The sequence below is a fragment of the Haliotis rufescens genome, unplaced genomic scaffold (genome assembly GCF_023055435.1).
Source record: "Haliotis rufescens isolate VD_foot unplaced genomic scaffold, xgHalRufe1.0.p SCAF_18, whole genome shotgun sequence".
Classification (NCBI taxonomy): Eukaryota; Metazoa; Mollusca; class Gastropoda; order Lepetellida; family Haliotidae; genus Haliotis; species Haliotis rufescens.
Window position 1 is genome coordinate 7,866,516 of NW_025963868.1, and position 18,289 is coordinate 7,884,804.

Genomic DNA, 18,289 nt, shown 5'->3' on the forward strand with positions numbered 1-18,289 from the left:
ACCACACGTCTTTTTTTTTGATATGAGATATCAACATTATGTACAGTCTCTTTGAGGATGATGATGAAATGTACAAACTTTAAAACTTATTACCCGTATTTTAATAATGATGACTCCCTCAATAGAGTCCATTTTACGCACGGGTGGGTATTTGCCGCATATTCTCACAATCCTTACGTCGATTGCCTGTACCTTTTCTTCCAATGACGATTGTCATATATCTCCCGCTTTTGGATGCGATCGTTCGGCCATCGCGTTTCTCTGCGTTGCCCAGCTACACCTATGGGGATATCTCACTCTACACTCCCCTCTCAAAAATGACGGCTTTTAGTAAAACCTTATTTTAACAAGTAATGTCACACAGCAAGAGTTTGAAAATGACACGCACTGATTATACAACAACGTCATTCAAGATCAACTTGATCATGAATTATCTATTTTGTTCGAAGGCACATGCGAACATATGTTGCTATAAAAACTAGGGGGCACGGGCGGCCCAGTCGTCCAAGGCGCCGCATTTCGTTGTGCAGAGTTCCGTCCCTTGGGCACGCCAGAAACCTATGATTCGCCCCGATTATGTTTCTAGGATTCTCAGTACTATACCCGTGCTCGTGGGTTTCACGTCTAAGACCTTCATCACATGGGGCTTTCCTCCTACATTAAGTTGACACGCCGTGATATGACTGGAATACTGTTAAAAGTGGTGTTAAACACAACTCTCTCACTCGCTATTAAAACTAAAACAAGAAACTCAAACTAACCTTGAAGAAGACAAACTAAACTGAGCACGAGTTTCATTATCTTCTCTTGTTGATAATTCCACTGACTTGACATCCGTCGCAGCCTGTAGATCACAAAACATTACTCAAAGACAAACGCTATTTTGGCGTTGACGTTGAATGGAACGCCATACCTCACGTTAACATTGTGAATTTTAGGTGAAGGTACGCTGATGGGATATACTGTCTCTCTAGCAGTCTATGTAAACATGATGTAACTTCATAAATCCGGCTGCGTCATATCAAAAGACGTTAAAAGATGTTACTTCCTGTTACCCTGCCTTGCGCTCGGCATTATTTGGATAAAAGAAGGACTGGTAGGCTTGGAGTTAGTATACTGTGTCTGAGTGAGGTATTCATGTTAAACTGCGGCATGGTATATCAGTGAGCTAGCACTATAAATCGGCATCAGTCCGGACTAGTACAAGCAGCCACACACACACATGTGCATGCACGTCGCTATATAAGTGCAATAATCTTGGACGCGACGTCAAACCCCATTTCTCCTCATCACACTCCACTGACTGTATTAGAGGTCATTTATAATACATTCAGCAATGGCAATAAATTCATAAATAGGTTTTCCTTCCCAAACTATACAGGTGGCCCGTCAATAACTGTGCTAGGCATACAGCAGATAAAGTAACTTTTAATACACCACAAATGCACAAAGCTTATTCTTGATGTATTGGTTTATGCTAAGACTGTCAGCAGGAAAATATGTGTTGTATTATCATGATGTATTACCAAACTTATTTTTAGGAATGTTCAGCTGATGTCCGTTGATGCTAGAACATTCCACCTCAAACCACGCTTGTAGTTGTGTTAATTTGCCTAGATATAACATAAAATAATGATGTTGTAATTCACAATAGGGGTTTAAGTACTATAATGCCCATTGATTGTTGCTATTTTCATAATGTCTGTTTCTACACTAACATTCGTTGCTTATATTAATGTACAGCTGGTGTCCGTCGATGCTTGAACATTGACATCGACTTTATACCACGTTATAGGTGTGTAAATTTGCCTAGTTGTAACATGAAATAACATTGTTGTTATTCACCGTAGTACTATAATACATAGTGATTGTTTCTATTCTGTTATTGTTCTAAACAATCGTTGTTTCCATTGTAGCGATATACTCTTCTTTGGTTAAATTGTTTCTTGAACATGTTGTGCAGAGTTGCCTCCCTTGAGCACGCTAGTCACCTATGATTGCGGGTTCGAAACCCAGTTCGCCCCGATAATGTTTCCGGGTTTGTCAGCACCATACCCGTGCTCGTGGGTTTCACCAAAGTGGTAAAGCATCACTTCGGCCTTTCTTCCCATGAAACGCCGTAATATGACTTGAATACTGTTTAAAGCTTAAGCGGCGAAAAACTCAACTCACTCACTCGCTTGATTATGTACAATACATTTATGCCAAACATTGCTAAGTACATATTATTAAATGTTAAATTAATTATTAACTCCATTACTACTTCCCTATCAATCTGTTTCCTCCATACTGTTAGCCACGCAATGTCCTGTGCATTTGCCAAACATTTCTAAGTACGTATTATTAAATGTAGACTCAAATATCAACTACTTACCTCGCTGAGCATCCTAACAGTGTACTAAAATGAACTAAATGTGTACTACTAATACACCGTTTATAAAACCCACAACATATACCTACATTTTATCCTGGTCTGTATCAAGGCGCATCATAGGTCTTTTCAGTGCATTTAAAAGCATATCTGTGTGTAAATATACACTCCATCACTACTTCCCTATCCGCCTGTTTCCTCAACACCTTTTCCTCATGGCATTTTTTGTCATTTAGCCAAGAGTCCCATTGCAAGGAGGACGTGGTCCATGGACCTCTGAACTCTGTGTTTCTTAAGCTATCTGTCATGGGCCGAACCAGCCGAACACAGAATGCCACTCGACTTCGAAATGGTCCACTCTTGGTTTAATGTGCACGGAGACACGTGAGTGGAGTGGTGGTAGATGTGCCAAACCCATCCCAATGCTTCAGCTGTTGCTGAAAGCTGCTTGCAATAATGAGTTTGAAATGTGCAAACTGCGACGGCGATATTTCTGATTCATCAAAATCTTGCTCTATATATGACCATGAATCCAAAATATATCATAAAAAGAAGCCAAAGAAAATAGTTCAACCTCATCCCCTGTTCTGCTACAGTCTTTTCTTCAGCTTCTGTTAATAACGTAGCCACAGTTTCAAAACATTGTCAGGCAACATTGTCTTGGGTGTACCTGATCATCTTAGATGATAACTCTCAAATCAGCCAAAACGTCTCAAATATATATTGTATCTTCAGCTTCCCAGAAGTCACTCAACCATAACATCAATTACACCAGTTCGAGGCGCTCAACCATTTGGAGGATCCTGCTTCTTTTATACCGAGTGTGTCCGTGAGTTGTGTTTAACGCCGCTTTGGACAGTATTCTTCTTTAACACTGACTGTCAATAGATGTAAATCTACCAACCAGCTTAGCCGACATAAGCGTCAATCACACGATGCAGGGGAATTGTAGAGTACTGCGGGATAAAGTCATTTGTGCAAATTGTAATATATAACTTCTTCATCATCAATACATAACGGGACAAACACCATCCCCGTCATCAGTGCATATAGTAATATACAACATCCCCGTCATCAGTGTAGATTGTAATGTGTAACATCCCCGTCATAAGTGCATATAGTTATATACACCATCCCTGTCACCAGTGTATCTTGTAATATAAAACATCCCCGTCACCTGTGTAGATTGTAATATACAACATCCCCGTCATCAGTGTAGATTGTAACATACACATTCCCGTCATCTGTGTAGATTGTAATATACAACATCCCCGTCATCAGTGTAGATTGTAATATACAACATCCCCGTCATCAGTGTAGATTGTAACATACCACATTCCCGTCATCTGTGTAGATTGTAATATACAACATCCCCGTCATCAGTGTAGATTAATATAAAGCATCCCCGTCATCAGTGTAGATTGTACTGTGTAACATCCCCGTCATAAGTGCATATAGTTATATGCACTACCCCTGTCATCAGTGTATCTTGTAATGTACAACATCCCCGTCGTCAGTGCATATAGATATCTACAACATCCCCGTCATCAGTGTATCTTGTAATGTACAACATCCCCGTCGTCAGTGTATCTTGTAATATAAAACACCCCGTCATCAGTGTAGATTGTTATATACAACATCCCCGTCATCAGTGCATATAGTTATATACAACATCCCCGTCATCAGTGTATCTTGTACTATACAACATCCCCGTCATCAGCGCATATAGTTATATACAATATCCCCGTCATCAGTGCATATAGATATATACAACATCCCCGTCATCAGTGTATCTTGTGATATACAACATCCCCGTCATCAGTGTATCTTGTCATATACAACATCCCCGTCATCAGTGCATATAGTTATATACAACATCCCCGCCATCAGTGCATATAGTTATATACAACATCCCCGTCATACGTGTCTATTGTAATATACATCACCCCCGACATCAGTGCACATTCTAATAGACAACATCTCTGTCATCAGTGTAACATACGACTGTAAGATAAGTAGCCAAATTTGGATTTTGTTAATAAATGGTATCTGTCCGGATGTTTGTCGTGACCTTTCTTCTGTGAAATATTAACATTAACATTTTAAATTTTCATTCTTTTTCAATCAGCAGGTAGTTGCAATAGTAGTAGTAATCTTATTGTCAAATCAAATTACACAAATTTCAGATAGTTTTCTAATTCGCATTTGATAATATAGTATATTGAACATTACGTCATTTGAAATGTCTGCATTCCATTCACTCATGAAATGAACACTGTTATTGTCAGAAACGAACAGACAAAAGGTATACATCCTACTCTAATATAATTTATCATGTACATACAGTGTAGTGTGGGTACATTTATGAATATTTAACAAGTTGTTTTTTTCTTTTTCTGTTTACCCCCCACTCAGCAGTATTCCAGCTACATTCCCGCTGTCCCTAAATAATTGAATTAGGACCAGACAATCCTGTGGCTGATGTCATGACCATCACCGCCGCCTGTTGGGAACGATGACAAGCAATCAATTTAGTCACCGAGCATGACCAGTTATCCCCCTGTAATTTGGAAGTTGGACCTAATCCTGTGAAAAGACGTTGCGAATCAAATTGGTGTAATGAAAACGTTGTCTAAAAGCGACTGCAGTTGAAATCCCAACAGTATCAGATGTACTCTTATTGTATTATTGTATTGTATTGTATTATGTATCGTGAATCACCACTGAGAAATGTGAACACTCAAATCTAAACAGAGCAGTCATATGCCGCAAAGGATAACATTATATCGCATATACATGTATGACTACTACTGAAATTGTAACCACGTGATCGGGAAAATGAAAACGAGATTTCGCTCTGTGATATATCCAGTTACGTTCATGTGTGAGTCACGAGTGAAAAAAACAACATTAAATCATTAACGCCACTGAGAAATGTGAACTCTCAAGTCTAAACAGTGCAGTCATATGCCGCAAACGATAACATTATATCGCATATACATGTATGACTACTACTGAAATTGTAACCACGTGATCGGGAAAATGATAACGGGATCTCGCTCTGTGATAAATCCAGTTACGTTCATGTGTGAGTCACGAGTGAAAAAAACAACATTAACTCATTTTAAATAGTCAACACTGTATTTACGTATCTGTCATTTTCTGTATGGATTTGAGCGACGTGTTATCGTCTGTAAAATCGACATATTGTGTTCATTCGTGTTTATCGGGACCACAGATGAATGTGTCACCACGTGATCAGGAAAAATATATCATGAGAGATCATGTATATGTATGCTGGTATCAATTTCCATGTGATATTTATGCCATGCCCCGCTATAGCGCGACAGGAGGACACCACCAGTGTTTAAAACACACAAGGACATTGAAGTCCCGGCTACATCACATATTGAAATAAGGACGATAGTCCATACTCATGCTGGTGTTATAGTGCTAGCCTACTGAGACCGCATGCTGCTGAGAAACATGGTTACCCTACTCAGACACAGTATACTGACACCGAGGCGACCAGTCCTTGTCTAAGCCCCTTAATACCGAGGGCAAGCCAGGGTAACAACAAGTACCATATTTTAACATCTATGGATATGGCGCGGCAAGAGGATCGAGATTCCGACCTTCCGCTATCTTCACAAAGTTTGAACCAATTCAATATCAATGACTATCATTCTAAGACTGGCATTGCGAACTCTAATTAGTTGTGCTGTGCTGTTATTATTTTATGAGTGAGTGAGTATGGTTTTACGCCGCTTTTAGCAATACTCCAGCAATATCACGGAGGGGGACACCAGAAATGGGCTTCACATATTGTGCCCATGTCGGTAATCGAACCCGGGTCTTCGGCGTGACGAGCGAACGCTTTAACCACTAGGCTACCCGACCGCCCCTATTATTTTATGCATTAATTTGGTATTCAAGTATATTCGTATATATGAAGTGCTTGATAACATTTTTGCAAAGCGATAGTATTCTGGTCAGCGAGTGCACTCGTCACGTCCAATAATCAGTTAAATTTGGAAATTTACAGTGGGTGTAGTTCATTTTTTGTGGACGAATATTTCTAAAAGCGGCTTAAACCTCACACACTCACCAATGTACTAATGACATTCATATTCGTAATGTTTAATACGGAAATTGCTTGGACGTATTTTTGCATAAGGCGGCCTGGGATCGAACCACCTTCATTCCGCTTTTCTACAGTGCCGCACAGTGTTTCTGTTTATGTCGTAAAATGATTATACACAAGCAATTGCGCTATAAGGAATATTATTCATTAATGCATAACCACATTGACTGTATAACTGTGCATAAGGAAGTTATAAATATCTCAACTATAGCCTGTGATATAAGCCTTGGGGATCAATATAACAGTGAGTGGAAACATTGGGCCATGTGAAGAAACACACACACAGCATTACTCTGAAACTGCTAATAATTACATTTAGTTCTAACTTCTAAATGACTTTATTGCGCCAGGACATGGTACGCCTGGGAGGGCGTCCACCTCAGTGATAAAGGACTCTGTGTGTTTACGGACAATTTATTGCATGCCCTGGCGCTTGTTTTGCGCCAGTAAGGATATTATCTCCACAGGTTAGTGTTTCCTTTCAGTACATAGGCAAGCTGGGCAACAATGCTATCTCCGCGCATCGCGTGGCCGTGGGTGTGGGGTAGCACTCTGGTGCTTTGTGGCGGGGTTCTTGTGGGCTACACTGCTAGTAACAAATTAACTTGCTTCCAAATTAATACTCGTGCTTAAGGCTCTCTGCTTTTCAGCGGAAACCTTTCCGGAGTTACCTGCTTCTCAGTGGGAACCTTGTCTTTTCCGTCTTTTCAGCCGGGGAATCGTAAAATAACATACGTTAGGCCAACAATGGCCACGTATACGGGCCCGGCGGCGGAAGTCGTCTTGTCAAGCGGTAGCTGACAGTTGGGTCCGCGGCGGTAGTCGCATAATGGTTTTGCTAATGGGGCCAGGCAGTGGGATCTGCTTTGGCCGGCTACCTGGGGCCGGGCAGCGGTAGTCTGACTTAGGCCAGCAGCAGTAGCTGCTTTTGGCAGCGTGGTAGTTTCCAAGCAATGGTAGCGTTTAAATATGCTACCGTGGGGGCCGGACAGTGGTAGCAGTCTCAGGCCAGCAGCGTTAGCTGCGAATCGCCGTTGGCCACGCTATTGGCATTTTGGTATACACAAGTAGCAGCTTAGTAGCCCACTAGTACCTGCACACCCTCGGCCATTTAACCCAATCTCATCTTGTGTTTTTATTATAGGCACGGGCATCCACGGATCGGTGGCCCGTGCCTCTCCTTGACATATCGCCGGATAATAACCCACTTGTTTCTGACCAAAGGGACATGTGGCTCTGGAAAATGGCAATCCCAGTATGTTTTACTGAAGTCCTCCAAACATAGCTTTGCTAATCATGAAAGCAAAGTGTTAATTACAGCAAGTATCCATACTACACTAAGCAAATATATAATTTTCACGCAAACACGGCAAATGTGAGAGAAAGAGACTGGTCCTTGTTTAAAGGAATGTCAATTGCTCATGTTGTGTTGCTATTTTAAACATACTGCATACATACATACATAATAATAATATATACACTTAACAATGACGTAATACTGATATGATGTATTTTTTACAATGTTGTCTTTTGGTTGCACTCAGCTATTTTTCATCTACATGACGGCTGCATGTACATATTTGAGCCTGGACCAGACAATCCAGTGACTGATATTGTGAACAACGATCTAGTTGACAGGATAAACAGCTTTTCCATTGGACGATAGGTCGGTCACATGACGTTGAATATAAGTGTTTGAACGACATAATTTATATCTAATTTACCCACACTTATAAATGTGACAGAAACACTGGATACGTAATATCCAAATAACAACCCGTTGGTTTGAGAAAATGATTATGTGAAGAAGGGAAAACCTTTAAAATCGCAAATCTGTTATGAAAACACGGAGAGACAGTCAACATAAAAATCGTTTATTGGGAGCGGCACAGAGATATGGTTACCGAAACTAACCCCTTTATCCCTTTGACTTTTGAGGCCAACAGCATAATACCGTCATGGTGTTTGGATACGTGTATATTTACACAGTGTACTTAAGTGGATATGACATTATAGATATTGTCTCCCTCAACAGGAGTTAGGTACAAAGTGTTGTATTCATGTCCAGATGTTTCATCCGCTTGTCCATCAACGTCATTAGGAGAATCGTACACATTTCTACCACTGTGTGTTTCTGGCCGTTTTGATTGTTTAATCTTCACCAGAACGACCACCAGCACGATGTTGATTGTGACAGCCACGCTTCCTGCAACGGCAGCGCCTACCGTGGCCCCAATACTAATGCTTGCCCTGATTCTTAGATCTGCCATCACTTCTTCCATCTGCCGTTCTGAAAGTGTGAAGTGTGTTAGCAAACAATTGCAATATCGCCTTACCTAGGACAATATATTTCATTCAATACCGAAAGATTCATATATGCAAACTAGAATTTACACCATAATACTGAACTTGCTGTTACATACAGACAAGGATGTCCAAGCAATAGACAGTAACAGTAGCTTATCTTGGTATATGTTGACTGAATTCTGCAATCCTTTAGTTGCTGTTAGTTGAATTAGCTGTAAATGCTTCAGGTACTTTATAGTATTATTCAAGCTATACCACGGCATCCTGTAAATGATGACTTCATGGTGACGAGCAATCAGCTCAGTCACCAAGTTAGTTCACAATCCAATTAAATATCCTCTTACGACAAGCACGCTTGTGCTGGAGACTGATGGAATCTATTTGATCTCTTCCTGTCATCAGTAATAATAACGACAACCAGGAAAACAAGAGGTAAATATATACAAAACATTTGCATACTTACTGTGAACAATTTCTCTTAAACCTGTGCACGTCAAAGGAATGTGTTCATTAAGACATAGAAAAGCCAGCTCCACAGATCCGAAATGTCTTTCCGTAACATTCAAGTTGACGACAAATGTCTTGTCCGTTCTATTTCCATCAGTGCCAAACAATGTCTCTGTTACATCCCCAATTTGTAGTGTGAAGCTTGAACTCCGAGAACAGTAGTAGTCATCTATGTTCACCAAGAGAACTAGTTGATCATTCAGCGCAAGCATGTCAGCATCATTATCATTGGTGATGTTGCAAGATGGAGTTTCTGCACGGTGAATAAAGAATACTCGTGGAAGTGATAGTTTCACTAGACAAGACAATTTCATTGAGCAAGATATCACATTATATATGTGCCATTGTCATGGTCATTAAATTAAATAAATGTCCCTTGAAGAATACGTTCTACTATCATTAAGCCAGCATGCCAGCTAAAACCAGAAATATTGTTCAAAGCGTCATGTAACTAACCTCATTCACTAACTATACCTTTACATAACATTGGCCATTAATTCAAAACAGATTTTCAGCCATCCACGCTTACCATAATAGGCGACTATGCTTGTCGTAAGAGTCGACTAACGGGAATGAGTGATCTGGCTCACTGATCTGATTGATGCATGTCATCGTATCCCACTTGCGTAGATCGATGCTCATGAAGTCAATCACTGGCTTGGCTGGTCCAGATTCGATTATTTACAGACCGCCGTCATATAACTAGAATATTGCTGAGTGCGACGTTAAACAACAAACAAACAAAACATTGATCATATCTTATTGGTAGATTCAATCTTATATGGAAATGCGAACTACTATAATTCTAGTGGAGATGAAAATTGAAACAAGATGCGCCGTCATAGAGTCATTACTCATGTATATGTAAGGTACTGCAACATCATTAAGACATGCAAGCATAATCCTGAATCAGTCACTACCAACGTCATCGAATATTTTCTCTCTTTACTGTCCAGCAACGATTCCTTTAGTTATACCAAAGCCGGTCAGCTTAATGGGATGAAATGACCGATAGCACGTACGCATTATGAACATGTGATCTCCCTAATTTTTAAAGTAAAATTTTCTGTAAGATCAAATTCTACTCACTGTAACCCTCCACTGTACACTCTAATCCAATGCGGGTGCTGCAAGTCCAAGTTCCGATATCTTTCTCACCTACTTCCAGAATCTTTAGCTCACTGTGGCTAGAATTACGCGAAACTGTATATCCTTCGAGGCCGTCACACCCAAGACGATTGCAAGAGCTAGCTGCTGCACCATCAGGCCTTGTCCATGAAACTAAGGACATGTTAGACTGTGTCTCAAAGCAAATTAAACGTGTTGAAGAACCAAGTTCAACGGGTTTTGGGCAATCCAACTTAAGTGAGCTGACACCTGTGTTGAAGGAAACAAGTCGTCAATAACATAAGGATCTCTGATAATATACTATACAGTAAACTACGTTTATAACGCACACGCTTATAATGAATCGATGGATATAACGAACTTAAGTTTAGGTCCCGGCCATTTGCTGTTTATATGCTGTATACATTGTATATGCTTATAACGAACTATTGTTGAACCGTACTAATATTAGTGGTTCCTTTGAGTGCGTTATAACCGTAGTTTACTGTATTTAAGAAATAAACGCCGATAAGGCGTTGTTTGTCGTAAAATAAAACACTGCAGGGAGAATAAACCATAAGTGGCGTTCATTCTCCCTGCTGTGGTTTATTGTGCAACAACCACGAGTCGTTTATTTCTTATATGATATATCAACATTATGTACAGTCTCTTTAAGGATGATGATGAAATGTACAAGTTTTAAAACTTATGACCCGTATTTTGATAATGATGACTCCTTCAATAGAGTCCATTTTATGCTCGGGTGGGTATTTCCCGCATATTCTCACAATCCTTACGTCGATTACCTGTACCTTTTCTCCCAATGACGATTGACATGTCTCTCCCGCTTTTTGGGTGCGATCGTTCTGCCATCGCGTTTCTCTGCGTTGCCCAGATGCACCTATGGTGATATCTCACTTAACACTACCCTCTTAAAAATGTCGGCTTTCAGTAAAACCTTATTTTAATAAGTAATTTCACACAGCAAGAGTTTGAAAATGACACGCACTGATTATGCAACAACGTCATTCAAGATCAACTTGATCCTGAATTATCTATTTTGTTCGAAGGCACATGTATACATGTGTTGCTATCAAAACTAGGGGGCACGGGCGGCCCAGTCGTCCAAGGCGCCTCATTTCGTTGTGCAGAGTTGCGTCCCTTGGGCACGCCAGAAACCTATGATTCGCCCCGATTATGTTTCTAGGATTCTCAGCACTATACCCGTGCTCGTGGGTTTCACGTTTAACACCTTCATCACATGGAGCTTTCCTCCTACATTAAGTTGACACGCAGTGATATGACTGGAATACTGTTAAAAGTGGTGTTAAACACAACTCACTCACTCGCTATTAAAACTAAAACAAGAAACTCAAACTAACCTTGAAGAAGAGAAACTAAACTGAGCAGCAGTTTCATTATCTTCTCTTGTTGATGATTCCACTGACTTGACATCCGTCGCAGCCTGTAGATCACAAAACATTACTCAAAGACAAACGCTATCTTGGCGTTGACGTTGAATGGAACGCCATACCTCACGTTAACATTGTGAATATTTTAAAGTTTAGGTGAAGGTACGCTGATGGGATATACTGTCTCTCTAGCAGTCTATGTAAACATGATGTAACTTCATAAATCCGGCTGCGTCATATCAAAAGAGGTTAAAAGATGGTATTTGTTGTCACCCTGTTCCACCTCAAACCACGCTTGTAGTTGTGTTAATTTGCCTAGATATAACACGAAATAATGATGTTGTGATTCACAATATGGGCTTAAGTACTATAATGCATATTTATTGTTGCTATTGTCATAATGTCTGTTTCTGCGCTAAAATTCGTTGGTTATATTAATGTACATCTGGTTTCCGTCGATGCTTGAACATTGATATCACCTTATACCACGTTATAGGTGTGTAAATTTGCCTAGGTGTGACAGGAAATAACATTGTTGTTATTCACCATAGTACTATAATACATAGTGATTGTTTCTATTCTGTTATTGTTCTAACCAAGCATTGTTTGCATTGTAGCGATATACTCTTCTTTGGTTAAATTGTTTCTTGAAAATGTAGTGCAGAATTGCCCCCCTTTGGCACGCTAGTCACCTATGATTGCGGGTTCGAAACCCAGTTCACCCCGATTATGTTTCCAGGTTTGTCAGCACCATACCCGGGGTCATGGGTTTCACCGAAGTGGTAAAGCATCACTTCGGCCTTTCTTCCCATGAAACACTGTAATATGACTTAAATACTGTGCGGCGTAAAATTCAACTCACTCACTCGCTTGATTATGTACAATACATTTATGCCAAACATTGCTAAGTACATATTATTAAATGTAGACTCAAATGTCAACTACTTACCTCGCTGAGCATCCTAACAGTGCGAAATGTGTACTACTAATACACCGTTTATAAAACCCACAACATATACCTACATTTTATCCTCGTCTGTATCAAGGCACATCATAGGTCTTTTCAGTGCATTTAAACGCATGTCATTGTGTAAATATACACTCCATCACTACTTCCCTATCCGCCTGTTTCCTCAACACCTTTTCCTCATGGCATTTATTGTCATTTAGCCAAGAGTCCCATGCAAGGAGGACGTGGTCCATGGACCTCTGAACTCTGTGTTTCTTAGGCTATCTGTCATGGGCCGAACCAGCCGAACACAGAATGCCACTCGACTTCGAAATGGTCCACTCTTGGTTTAATGTGCACGGAGACACGTGAGTGGAGTGGTGGTAGATGTGCCAAACCCATCCCAATACTTCAGCGGTTGCTGAAAGCTGCTGCAAAAATGAGTTTGAAATGAGCAAACTGCTACGGCGATATTGTTGATTCATCAAAATCTTGCTCTATATATGACTATGAATCCAAAATATATCATAAAAAGAAGTCCAGCTTTTCCAGCTTCTGTTAATAACGTAACCACAGTTTCAAAACATTGCCAGGCAACATTGTCTTGGGTGTACCTGATCATCTTAGATGATAACTCTCAAATCTTCAGCTTCCCAGAAGTCACTTAACAATAACGTTAATTACACCAGTTCGGGGCGCTCCAACATTTGGAGGATCCTGCTTCTTTTATACCGAGTGCGTCCGTGAATTGTGTTTAACGCCGCTTTGGACAGTATTCTTTAACACTGACGGTCAATAGGTGTGAATCTACCAACCAGCTTGGCCGACATAAGCGTCAATCACACGATGCAGTGGAATTGTAGAGCACTGCGGGATAAAGTCATTTGTGCAAATTGTAATATATAACTTTTTCATCATCAATACATAACGTAACAAACACCATCCCCGTCATCAGTGTATCTTGTAATATACAACATCCCCGTCATCAGTGCATATAGTAATATACAACATCCCCGTAGTCAGTGCATATAGTAATATACAACATCCCCGTCATCAGTGTATCTTGTAATATACAACATCCCCGTCATCAGTGCATATAGTAATATACAACATCCCCGTCATCAGTGTAGATTGTAATGTGTAACATCCCCGTCATAAGTGCATATAGTTATATACACCATCCCTGTCATCAGTTTATCTTGTAATATACCACATTCCCGTCATCTGTGTAGATTGTTATGTGTAACATCCCCGTTATAAGTGCATATAGTTATATACACCATCCCTGTCATCAGTGTATCTTGTAATGTACAACATCCCCGTCATCAGTGTATCTTGTAATATACAACATCCCCGTCATCAGTGTATCTTGTAATATACAACATCCCCTTCATCTGTGTATCTTGTAATATACAACATCCCCTTCATCAGTGTATCTTGTAATATACAACATCCCCGTCATCAGTGTATCTTGTAATATACAACATCCCCGTCATCAGTGTATCTTGTCAAATACAACATCCCCGTCATCAGCGCATATAGTTATATACAACATCCCCGTCATCAGTGCATATAGATGTCTACAACATCCCCGTCATCAGTTTATCTTGTGATATACAACATCCCCGTCATCAGTGTAGATTGTAATATACAACATCCCCGTCATCAGTGTATCTTGTTATATACAACATCCCAGTCATCAGTGCATATAGATATATACAACATCCCCGTCATCAGTGTAGATTGTAATATACAACATCCCGTCATCAGTGTATCTTGTAATACACAACATCCCCGTCATCAGTGTAGATTGTAATATACAACATCCCCGTCATCAGTGTATCTTGTAATATACAACATCCCCGTCATCAGTGTATCTTGTAATATACAACATCCCCGTCATCAGTGTAGATAGTAATATACAACATCCCCTTTATCTGTGTATCTTGTAATATACAACATCCCCGTCATCAGTGTATCTTGTAATATACAACATCCCCGTCATCAGTGTATCTTGTAATATACAACATCTCCGTCATCAGTGTAGATAGTAATATACAACATCCCCTTTATCTGTGTATCTTGTAATATACAACATCCCCGTCATCAGTGTATCTTGTAATATACAACATCTCCGTCATCAGTGTATCTTGTAATATACAACATCCCCGTCATCAGTGTATCTTGTTATATACAACATCCCCGTCATCAGTGCATATAGTTATATACAACATCCCCGTCATCAAAGTATCTTGTAATACACAACATCCCCGTCATCAGTGTAGATTGAATGTAATATACAACATCCCCGTCATCAGTGTATCTTGTAATATACAACATCCCCGTCATCTGTGTATCTTGGAATATACAAGATCCCCGTCATCAGTGTATTTTGTAATATACAACATCCGCGTCATCAGTGTATCTTCTAATATACAACATCCCCGTCATAATATAAGTGTATCATGTAATATACAACATCTCCGTCATCAGTGTAGATTGTAATATACAACATCCCCGTCATCAGTGTATCTTGTAATATACAACATCCCCGTCATCAGTGTATCTTAAAATATACAACATCCCCGTCATCAGTGTATCTTAAAATATACAACATCCCCTTCATCAGTGTACATTGTAATATACAACATCCCCCTCATCAGCGCATATAGTTATATACAACATCCCCGTCATCAGTGTATCTTAAAATATACAACATCTCCGTCATCAGTGTACATTGTAATATACAACATCCCCGTCATCAGCGCATATAGTTATGTACAACATCCCCGTCATCAGTGTATCTTGTTATATACAACATCACCGTCATCAGTGCAAATAGTTATATACAACATCTCCGTCATCAGTGTATATAGTTATATACAACATCCCCGTCATCAGTGCATATAGTTATATACAACATCCCCGTCATCAGTGCATATAGTTATATACAACATCCCCGTCATCAGTGCATATAGTTATATACAACATCCCCGTCATCAGTGCATATAGTTATAAACAACATCCCCGTCATACGTGTCTATTGTAATATACACCACCACCGACATCAGTGCACATTCTAATAGACAACATCCCCGTCATCAGTGTAACATACGATTGTAAGACAGGTAGCCAAATTTGGATTTTGTTAATAAATGGTGTCTGTCCGGTCCGTATGTCTGTCTTGACCTTTCTTCTGTGAAATATTAACATCTAAATATATTGTGAAATTCATCTCCGATATCATTTGTTACATAGTTTACATTTTCTGTAAATAGGTTAATTAAAATTTTCATTCTTTTTCAATTAGCAAGTAGTTGCATGATGTACAAAAAAAGTAGTAATCTTATTGTCAAATCAAATTATACAAATTTCAGATAGTTTTCAATATAGTATATTGAACTTTACGTCATTTGAAATGTCTGCATTCCATTCACTCATGAAATGAACACTGTTATTGTCAGAAACGAACAAACCAACGGTATACATCCTAATCTAATATAATTTATCATGTACATACAGTGTAACGTGGGTACATTTATGAATATTTAACAAGTTGATTTTTTCTTTTTCTGTTTACCGCCCACTCAGCAGTATTCCAGCTAAATTCCCACTGCCGCTAAAAAATTGAATTAGGACCAGACAATCCTGTGACTGATGTCATGAGCAACACCACCGCCTGTGGGGAACGACATCACGCAATCAATTCAGTCACCGAGCATGACCAGTTGTCCCCCTGTAATTTGGAAGTTGGACCTAATCGTGTGAAAAGACGTTGTGACTCAAATTGGTGTAATGAAAACGTTGTCTAAAAGCGACTGCAGTTGAAATCCCAACAGTATCGGATGTACTCTAATTGTATTATTGTATTGTATTGTATTATGTATCGTGAATCGCCACTGAGAAATGTGAACTCTCAAGTCTAAACAGTGCAGTCATATGCCGCAAACGATAACATTATATCGCATATACATGTATGACTACTACTGAAATTGTAACCACGTGATCGGGAAAATGATAACGGGATCTCGCTCTGTGATATATCCAGTTACGTTCATGTGTGAGTCACGAGTGAAAAACAACAACATTAACTCATTTTAAATATTTAACACTGTATTGACGTATCTGTCATTTTCTGTATGGAATTGAGCGACGTGTTATCGTCTGTAAAATCGTCATATTGTGTTCATTCGTGTTTATCGGGACCACAGATGAATGTGCCACCACGTGATCAGGAAAATATATCATGAGAGATCATGTATATATATGCTGGTATCAATTTCCATGTGATATTTATGCCATGCCCCGCTATAGCGCGACAGGAGGACACCACCAGTGTTTGAAACACACAAGGACATGGAAGTCCCGGCTACATCACATATTGAAATAAGGACGATAGTCCATACTCATGCTGGTGTTATAGTGCTAGCCCACTGAGACACCATGCTGCAGTGAAACATGGTTACCCTACTCAGACACAGTATACTGACACCGAGGCGACCAGTCCTTGTCTAAGCCCCTTAATACCGAGGGCAAGCCAGGGTAACAACAAGTACCATATTTTTACATCTATGGATATGGCGCGGCCAGAGGATCGAGATTCCGACCTTCCGCTATCTTCACACAGTTTGAACCAATTCATTATCAATGACTATCATTCTAAGACATTGGGAACTCTAATTAGTTGTGCTGTGCTGTTATTATTTTATCCTTTACATATTCAAGTATATATTCGCATATATGAAGTGCCTGATAACTCGTTTACAAAGCGATAGTATTCTGGTCAGCGTGTTCACTCGTCACGTCCAATAATCAGTTACATTTGGAAATTTACAGTGGGTGTAGTTCATTTTTTGTGGACGAATATTTCTAAAAGCGGCTTAAACCTCACACACTCACCAATGTACTAATGATATTCATGTTCGTAATATTTAATACGGAAATTGTTTGGACGTATTTTTGCGTAACGCGGCCTGGGATCGAACCACCGCCATTCCGCTCTTTTACAGTGTCACAAGGACTGTGGTGTTTCTGTTTCTGTCGTATAATGATTATACACAATCAATTGCGCTATAAGGAATATTATTCAAGAATGCATAACCACATTGACTGTATAACTGTGCATAAGGAAGTTATAAATATCTCAACTACAGCCTGTGATATAAGCCTTGGTGATCAATATTACAGTGAGTGGAAACAATGGGCCATGTGAAGAAACACACACACAGCATTACTCTGAAACTGCTAATAATTACATTTAGTACTAACTACTAAATGACTTTATCGCGCCAGGACATGGTACGCCTGGGAGGGCGTCCACCTCAGTGATAAAGGACTGTGTGTGTTTACGGACAATTTATTGCATGCCCTGGCGCTTGTTTTGGGCCAGTAAATGGATGTTATCTCCACAGGTTAGTGTTTCCTTTCAGTACATAGGCAAGCTGGGCAACAATGCTATCTCCGCGCATCGCGTGACCGTGGGTGTGGGGTAG

The 18,289-nt window shown here is 39.8% G+C and overlaps 1 protein-coding gene across 1 annotated transcript; it reads right to left on the reverse strand.

The window, feature by feature from the left end:
- Window positions 1-8,393: 8,393 nt before the first annotated feature.
- LOC125381513 lies at window positions 8,394-10,743 on the reverse strand. The gene is made up of 3 exons (XM_048398157.1): window positions 10,419-10,743; window positions 9,286-9,582; window positions 8,394-8,805 (listed from the first exon to the last, which is right to left on the reverse strand). The coding sequence occupies exons 1-3, from the start codon at window positions 10,618-10,620 to the stop codon at window positions 8,510-8,512; spliced, it is 795 nt and encodes a 264-aa protein (XP_048254114.1). The 5' UTR covers window positions 10,621-10,743; the 3' UTR covers window positions 8,394-8,509.
- Between the last annotated feature and the right edge of the window lie 7,546 nt (window positions 10,744-18,289).